This window comes from Pneumocystis jirovecii (assembly GCF_001477535.1).
Source record: "Pneumocystis jirovecii RU7 chromosome Unknown supercont1.26, whole genome shotgun sequence".
Taxonomy (NCBI): Eukaryota; Fungi; Ascomycota; class Pneumocystomycetes; order Pneumocystales; family Pneumocystaceae; genus Pneumocystis; species Pneumocystis jirovecii.
Genome location: NW_017264800.1, coordinates 2,243 through 11,383, shown reverse-complemented (window position 1 = coordinate 11,383; position 9,141 = coordinate 2,243). Strand labels below are relative to the sequence as shown.

The 9,141-nt window shown below is 27.1% G+C and overlaps 2 protein-coding genes across 2 annotated transcripts; both read right to left on the bottom strand.

Moving 5' to 3' along the window:
- Nucleotides 1-458: 458 nt before the first annotated feature.
- T551_03686 (uncharacterized protein) lies at nucleotides 459-3,701 on the bottom strand (the record flags this gene model as incomplete). The annotated part of the gene is made up of 3 exons (XM_018375949.1): nucleotides 459-3,450; nucleotides 3,505-3,598; nucleotides 3,641-3,701. The coding sequence occupies 3 exons, from the start codon at nucleotides 3,699-3,701 to the stop codon at nucleotides 459-461; spliced, it is 3,147 nt and encodes a 1,048-aa protein (XP_018227841.1).
- A 2,173-nt stretch (nucleotides 3,702-5,874) lies between these two features.
- T551_03685 (uncharacterized protein) lies at nucleotides 5,875-7,968 on the bottom strand (the record flags this gene model as incomplete). Its single annotated transcript, XM_018375948.1, has 2 exons — nucleotides 5,875-7,841; nucleotides 7,890-7,968. The coding sequence occupies 2 exons, from the start codon at nucleotides 7,966-7,968 to the stop codon at nucleotides 5,875-5,877; spliced, it is 2,046 nt and encodes a 681-aa protein (XP_018227840.1).
- Nucleotides 7,969-9,141: the final 1,173 nt, after the last annotated feature.

The following is a 9,141-nucleotide window of genomic DNA, read 5'->3' as shown; positions in this document are numbered from 1 at the left end:
TTTTATATTTCATCATTCATCTTTTTACCATTCTGTTCCTTTTATATTATACTTTTTTAACACGTGTAAAGACAGCTTAACAGGAACATAGCTGGTACTGAACAGATGCACGATATAAGCTGGGTAACTATCAGGCACTGGTCAGTTTTTGCTGGCTTATTTTTTTGCCATACAGGGTCCTGTGACCTGCATACCAGGCAAATCTGGAATCTTCAGGTCTGATTGATCTTCATGTTACAGCACTAAATATTTATGCACTGTTTAATATTTATGTTGAACATTTTTTTATTGGATATTCCTAAAGTTCTTCTTGAGTTTCCCATATCTTTAGGGAATTTTCCTTCAGATCATTCTTTAGGATTCTTTTGCTATGATTTAAAAAAAGTTTTTGCTATGGTTTTAAAAAATAATAAGCATTTGCATTGGATTGTAAAACCCGAGAAGTTCAAATATTCGCTTTAAATTACAACAAAAATTCCTATTACCCATATAACAATACTCGTTGCTCCCAATCCAGATATTTTTATCCCCTCATTTGGCATCACTGTATGATCTGCTTCAGTTCTAGTTTCAGGCTTTCTTGTTTGTGTTTCTTCCGTTGTACATGGTACTGGCTTGCATTTTTGTGTTAGTGTTGTTACTGATGTAGTTATTTTTGTAGATATTGATTTGCTTGTTACCCATGTGGTCTTTGAATGAAGCGCAACACACTTTCCCTCTATCATTGTAGTTACTACAGTAGATTCCGATTGAGTATCCGCTACAGTTGTTGACTCTGTAAGTGTCGTTGTTGATATAGACGTTGTTACATGAGGCTTGGCATTAGGCAACACAAATTCCTTACATGATTCATGTATTTTCTTACATGAGTCTTTAAACTTAGGACAGTCATCTTCAAAGATACACTCTTGGATAAAATGATTGCAGATGCCCTTGGCTTCCAAATACAACTCTACAAGTAAAGACATCAGATCAAATGCTAATCCTTGACGCACTGATGGCTCTATATCTAGGACATCCTCGCGACGTACAAGTCTAACATAAGCCGTGTTATTGCTGTAAATATTACTACGTACACTAAGGTGATGATTCTGCTTCCCATCTGCTGTTTGAGGAATGGCCAAGAATAAACCAGAATTATTAATAGCTTTTTCAGTTTCTTGCTTGGTTTTTTTAAATTCATTTGCTCTATTTTTTAAGTCCTTAGCAGCTTTACCCAGTTTAACTGGTAAGGTATTGCATAATATTTTCATCCAGCTAATAAGTTTATCACATGTTTTAGCCCTTGTTTCTTTGTTCTCACTATATTCTTTGCATGAATTTTCTAGAGTCTTATTTGAGTGTGCTGATTTTGTACAATAATCATTTAGTTTATTAATGCAAATATTTTTTTCTGTTAAAGAACCTTTTATATTGTACATAAGGGCTTTTAATAGAGGCAATTTTTCGCGAAACACCTTACAGTTCTCCTTAAGAGTCACACAGAGGCCATTTTTGCCGTTATAGCTTTGTTTTAATTTATCAGGACAATTCCCCGTAAGCATATCGCAGTATCCATCCCAAAGAAAACAAATATTATCTCTTTCTTCATCTTCTTTTGATTTTTCAATAACTTTGTGATCCTCCATATTTTGTTGGAATGCCAAACAATGATTTTGCACCTCTTCAGTCATTATAACGCATGATTTGTGATGCACCACACATGTAAGATTGAATGGATTTATTTCCCTCCTAAACCACCGAGGACATTTTCTATTTAAATATGTTGTACAATTATCAACGTTTGCCAAAATATCTGTATTTTTACTCAACAAACTGTCTTTTACTTCTTTCGTGTTCCTCAAATGAGCACAATTCCTCTTTAGTGTGGCACAAGGTCCATTAAGCTCTTCGAAATCCTTTGTCAGGTCTTCGCATTGTTTCTCCAAAACGAGACAATCTTTTTCTCGGGGATAATCTCTTGTTTTATCTAAAACATGCCGCAGACGATGACTCTTTCTTTCTACATCCTCTGCAAGTGCTTCGCATGTCTCTTTTGGCTTTAAACACATTGAGAGAAGATTTATACTGTTGTTTCTGACCACTTTGCATTTTTCTACTAGTTTGTCTATACATTTTTTAGTTCCATCTGAATTTAAGTTGTGAAACAATCCAAACAATCCATCCTCCAATACTTCTTTTGCTAATTTATAAAACTGAGCTTTATAATATGCTACTTTTAGAGCTATACATGCATCTATGAGATCATCATTGCAGTATGATTGGATGTAAGTGCACTTTGAAATAAGAGTGGCGTAACTTTCCTCATGAATGATTTTTGTCAGCCCATTCAAAGTATAGAGTTTAGATCTAGCCTCAGGCTTTATCTTAAAGAGATTTTTTTCTTGAAAAGCTAATTGAAGAGAATTGCATTCTCTTTGGACTTCTTTATCTATTTTTCCACATACTTCAGTACGGTTAGTTCCATTGCATAAATCCGCTAGTTCTTTTGTTAAATATTCAAAAGTGCAGTTTTCTAGATATTTAATGCATCTTTTAGTTCTGCTTTGGGCTGGGTTTGTAATATGGTATGCTAACAGAATAAAATGACTGAATCCTATTGATAAAGATTTGACAATTAAGACACCATGAGATGCAGCCTCATTATAAAGCCGATAAAAACCTATTTCTTCTTGTAATGTGGGCGGAAACTCTAATGGGTTAAAAGGAAGATTGTGGGGGGAAGGATATTTGATATTTTCTTTTTCGCAACGTTTTTTAAGCTCCATACAGTTCTGCATCTCTCCATTTTCACAGTCTCGCGAGTGGAAATAGCATTTCTCGAGTAAAGAGTGACAAACGTTTTCTAATTTATGAGCACCTTGAAATGTATTTTCGATATCTTTTTCAAGAGATTTGCAGTTACTTTTTTTTTTAAGGAGATTTTCACATGTATATTTTTTTTGGAAACAAGACCAGAGTAAATAATAACTTTCTCTATTTAACTTGAAGCATGGTTCTTTAATTTTTTCTTCACATGCTGCTTGATTTTCCAAATTTCTAGGAAGAGCTCTTAAAAGAACTTCATAAGCAAAATCTTCATTTATCTGATGATAACATTGTTCAGCCATAGTATCGCAGACAGTAGAAAAATTAGGAAATTCTCGGAAAAATATGCACTGAACATGAGCATAGTTGCAGTATTTTTTTTCTAGATGAAACCCTTCAGTTGAAATATTTAAAGCAATATCTAGAAGAGACTCATTGGTATTATTCATGAGAATATTAATTTGAGTTTTAAGATCATTGCATTTCTTCTCTGCATTTCCACAAAGTTCTTTTAATGCAGGATGTAGATTTTTCGGAACTAAGTTGCTATTTTTCAAATTGTTGCAGTATTCTTCTAGTTTTTTCTTGCATTGAGAACTTATTGCGTCTTTTCCTAGAATTAAAGTTAAAATTTTTTCTTCGCTGCATAAAAGTGTTAATTTTGTATGTTTTGTTGCTGCTTAAAAATTTTTATACCCTAATGAATCTAATGATAAATCGAATGACAAATCTAATAAATTTTGCGATGGATTTTGTGATAGATTTGATGTAGATTTTTTATGAATGAATTCTAAAAAAAAGTCAAAAACGTGAAAAAAATAAAATATAATACCAATGTTTTTTGAGAAAGCATATGCTATTCCAAGAAAGCTGGCTAATGCAAACACTTTCATCTACAATGATAACAAATAATAATTTTTATAAAAAGTGCTTCATATTTGATATCGAAAAAATATCGTTCTCAATAAAAAGTAGCGATAAACGATAATAATAAAATACAATAAATAAATAGGTAAATGTGTATTATTTTGTATTGTACTTAGATATTTTTACTCTTAGTGGATTTTTACTTTCTAATACTCTTTTTATTATTATTCATTATCTTTTATTTCATTTTTATAGATATAAATAGTATTGTCTTGATTTTTTTTATATCTGTTCTATTTTTTCAATTTAGTTTTCTATGGGTTTTTAAAAAACTTGAAAATATAGCCAAGACTTTCATTATTTATTTTTTATTTAAAAAGCTATTTCATAAATTTATTCATTTTTATTTTTTGTTTTTGGTTTTAGAGTTGAAATGCAAATTTTAGATTATTTATATGGCATTTTTTGTTTTTTTAAACTTTTTGTTGATTTTTCTTATTCTAGAGTAATTTAAGTTGTAAAAATGCTTTTTAAATAATAATTACTATGACTTTTAAAATTTGTTTGCACCTTTGTGTGTTTTAATTTTTGGTTTAGGATTTTTATTTTCTTCTTATTTTGTACAAGTTTTGTACACTTCTAATATTAGTAAATTCCACTATATTGCTTTATTGACTTTAACTTTTTTAATTTTTGTTTTAAATTTTCCTATTTTTTAACTTTTTTGGAATTTAAAAAGAATTTTATATTCATCAACCTTAAAAAATTTAATTCTTTTTAGTTTTTTATGATGTATAAGACATATTTTTTTAAAAAATATTTATAATTTTGTGGATTTATAAATATCTCAAACATTTGTTTTTGTGATCAATTTTTAGTTTATATTTTTTATATTTTTCATAAGTCATTCTGTGTTTTATATTTTTGGCTTTTCATACAATCAAATTTTTAGATATTTCTGTAATACAGATTATTATATTGTATAAGTTATTATTCTAAATATTTTTTAAATATTCTTTTTAAAAATGATAACGGTTATATAGATATTTATGCATTTATTTGAATTTTTTTTAAAATTAAAAATATACATTTTAAAATAAGTAAAATTAAGAGTAAAGTATATAATAACAGTTAATTTTAAAATATGCTTTATAGTTTTATTTATCTTCAAATATCTTTAGAGTAGTATGGGGTAAATTAGGAGTAAATATAGATAACGCAAAAATGAATAAAAAATATAATATAAAAAACATGGCTAGTAAGAAAATGGCTTAGTGAAAAATATAGATTAATTATATAGAGAAAATAGTGTTTTTTAAAAAATTCAATCTAAATTAACACAGTTGATACAGAAAAGACTATTTTTAATTTGTTTTGTAGTTCTTGTCATTTTACTTGCTTATCTATTAAACATATATGCTTTCTTCTAAATTCTGTTTATACATTTCTTAAACGTTCATTAAGAAATGTTTTTTATTAGCGTAAATATAATTTTTTTAATTAGAATTAAGAATGAATTTTAATTTAAAAATTTTTTATCTAACTTAAAATTCTATTAATTTTGAATTAATATTTTAATCTTAAAAAATAAAAATTCAAAAAAAATAAAAAATGTTTGAAACATATTTTTTCTAATACAACATGTTTTACAATATATTTTATGTAAATAATGAGAGCAAATATAAAAGTCTTTATATTATAAATATATAATTTGTTTTTAAAGACTTTTTTAAAAACTAATATTGAATAACTAGTTTAATGCAAAAATATTAAAAATAAGATTTTATTTTTTATTTATTATTTTTAAAAAAATTATAATTTTTAGTTTTAATATGTATATTTTTGTTTATAAAGAAATTCTTTTATGAAAAAACTAACCTATAAAATTATTTTCATTATTTATTTTCTAGATTATATTTATGACAAAAATCAATACTCTACATAATTTAATGATAATGCCTTATGATTTGACCCAGTTCCTAATAATTAAATTTTAGTTTTACTGTTTTATTTTCCATAGTTATTTAGCTTTTAATATTGTTTACGTCCTATTAATATATTCGTAAAAAATAATAACTTTTATAACAACATTATTATCAAAACTGAAATCATATTAGATTAAAAAGCAATAATCCAAATTACATTATGTTTAGAAAATACAATTTATGAGTCAAAGATAAAACTGGTTTAATTTTAACATCAAGCCGACTTGCTAAACTTAGAATCTTTAGGTCTACCATAATTTTTGTGACTATTATAACATGCTTTTTCCAGTATTGTACAATTAGTAAGATCTTTAAAAATGTTTGATAAGCTGTGACATTCATAAAGATAAGTTGCACATTCTGTTAAAGTAGGAGGTTCTGATACATATAGTAAATCTCTTTTTAAATCCTCGTGCCTTGCTGAAAAATCATGAAATAATCTATCAAGTAAGTTACCTGGGAAAGTTATCGAGACGGGGGGGGGGGGGGTAATAGGGGTAGGGTGCAAACACCATCTAAATAAGACCTCGTTAGTTCCTCCAAGCTCAGCACATATATCTAGAATAGGCTGGTGCAACTTAGAAGTATCAGAGGATTGAGGTAGATGAGATTGATTAAAAATGCTAAAATCAGTGAATGGCATTTTTTCTTTGAGTTTTTTCCAAACATTATTCAAGTGAGATCTTTTTATACCCAGCGTATAACATAGAGCTTTTACATTTTCACATCGACTTTTAATACCAAGACAGGCATGTTCAAAATAAGTGCATTCTTCCATTAACATTTGACATTGAGGTGTAGTGATATTGTTTGCTGTGCTGTTCCATAGTATAGTCCAAACACCATTTGCAGAAGCAAGACCTAAATCATCATATGTTTTGTTTAAATTGACACATGTTTCATTGACCTTTGTATCCAATCTTTCACACTCATCAGTTCGTCTACTTTGACAATATGCATCAAGATTAGGAAATATATGTTGATGACTAGTACAATCATATTCAAGAAACTTTTTACATTTTTCCTCTAAACTGGAACCATGTCTTATTAAGGATGTCCCAAATATTATAAGAAGAGTAAGATATGGATTTTTATAAGGTAGTGAAACGCTATTTTCTCTTTCGTTAGAAAAAAATAAAGTCAAATTTACGTTTTCAAATGCCGATCTACATTCTCCTAAAGAAATGTTGTTTATAAACAGCATATCTGGATCAATTTTTTTAGTACATTCTTTTATTATTAAGTTGCAAAGATTCTTTGTTGTCTGGGTATGACAATGTAATAACATATATTGCTCGCAAACATCAAGCAATGAGCAATTATTTCTTGCTATATCTTTTGTATAGCCTGTAATATGGAGCTCCTCTGAGAGAAATTCTTTAATATAATAATCAAAACATCGACAAGTAAAAATAACACTTTGAGCAAAGTGTTTACATGTATCCTGTATTTCAAAACAAGATTTTACCATAGTAGGCCCAAAAGAGGTTACACAATGACATTTATCAAGAAGACTGTCAACACATTGACTATATTCTTCAGATTCATCATGTTTTAGATTATTACGTGTTAGTTCACTATTTATTATTTTTTCACCTATAAATTTCAATAATACGCTATTTTCATTATCTTTTGTATATTTTTTATAACAAAGTCCATTAAATCTAGCACATAAATCGCCAATTAAATTATGACAAATTCTTTGAAAAACTGCACATAACGTTCCATAATTTTCACAGTGCTCTGCTTCTATTTTTGTATTCTTTGTTCCCAGAAATAAATCTTCACCTAAATGGTAGTAATATTTGAGCTTATCCTTTATACCATTACATTTTTTATGTAAGTCATTCTTAATATAACCCTCAGTAAAGAGACCTTTGCAATATTTATTTATTTTATCACTATCGCATAACTTCTTTAGTATATCAGTAAAATTTCCTTCTGGTAGCTTTTTTAGGAGTCTTTGACATAAATATTCTAAATATAATTTACATTGTCCTTCAGTTGTGATAGAATCTTCTAAGATAAGACTATACATAGAAACTTCATCGTCTAAAACAATAAACCATGCGGATGAAGATAGTAAGTGTTTTGATAAGAAATCAGTTGATTTAGGATATATTGATGGGCCATAACTCCTAATTTTTTTTGAAGTAAATAAATTTAAGTTTTCTTTTGGTTCTAAAAGATAAAAATTTAAAAAAAAAAAACGAAAAAGAATAAAAATACCATAAGTATTAATGCCTTTTGAAAAAGCATACGATATTGTGCTTAAAATCACAAAGATAACAAAAACAAAAGTCTTCATTTAGAGAGATGATATGCTTCAGTTGTTTCCATTATGAATTTAGTATTAATATTATTAAATTTGGTTTCAGATTTTAGAATAAAAATACAGATTATTGGATGTTAAATTATTGGTATTATCTTTAATTTTAGTTTCCTAATTAGTTACAATATTTTTATAAAAATATAAAAAAATTTGATTTTTTACAAAAGTTATAGTATGAAAAATATAACACTAAATATAACTTAAACTGCATTTTGTTTCAAATAATAATAACATTTTTATGTATTTTATGTATTTTTTATATTCTTTAATTTCAATTATTCTATTTTTCGTTTATCGTTTTAGTAAAATTGTTAATTTAATTTGTCTTCAAATTCTTATAAATGATTATATTTATGGAAAATTACTCTTTTATTTTTGTTTATTTCTTAGATTTATTGTTTTATATTGTATTATTTCATTTTATCTTAAATATGATATTAAAAGAATTACTAAAAATGAAAAAATTGTAATCTCTTACAAGTATGAGGGTGTCCGATATGCCTTTGAATTGCGTCTGAGTAAGCTCCGCAATAATATGGGGTAACTGTGGAGTAAATAGAGAAGTAAATTTATTAGTGGATTATAAAAGTAGCGATAAACAGACTGATAAGAAAACATGAATTATAGAAAAATCTATTGTAAATTAATGAAAAGATACTACTTTTTATTTTATTTTTTAATCTTTTCCACTATTTTGCTTGTTCGTTTCTTTTAAATTATACGTGCCCTTTTTTAATCTTTTTCATCCATTCATCTTTTTAGATCATAACTGAAATAACTGCTACTATTACTACTTCTTTTGTTGGATTTCATTCATCCATTTTCAATTTTCTATTTTGCTTCATATCACTTGGTTATTCTCTTGTATATCTTGCGTAGATTTAGTGCCTTGTTAACATTAACATTACTGTTAATGTAATTGCATATTTTGCATATTTATTGTAAGTTTATTGCTTTTTTCCATAAATATAAGACATTTCTTATCAATTATTTTTCCATAGTCTTCAGTTTTTAAATTGTTAGTGAAAACTCTTAGAAGGAATTCTGTTGTCAAACTATTTTGTTTCTTTTCGTTACATAATATTCTTAAATAATTATATTTTTCTTTAAGCTCATTCGGATAAACTTCCTCCAAGAGCATACATTCAG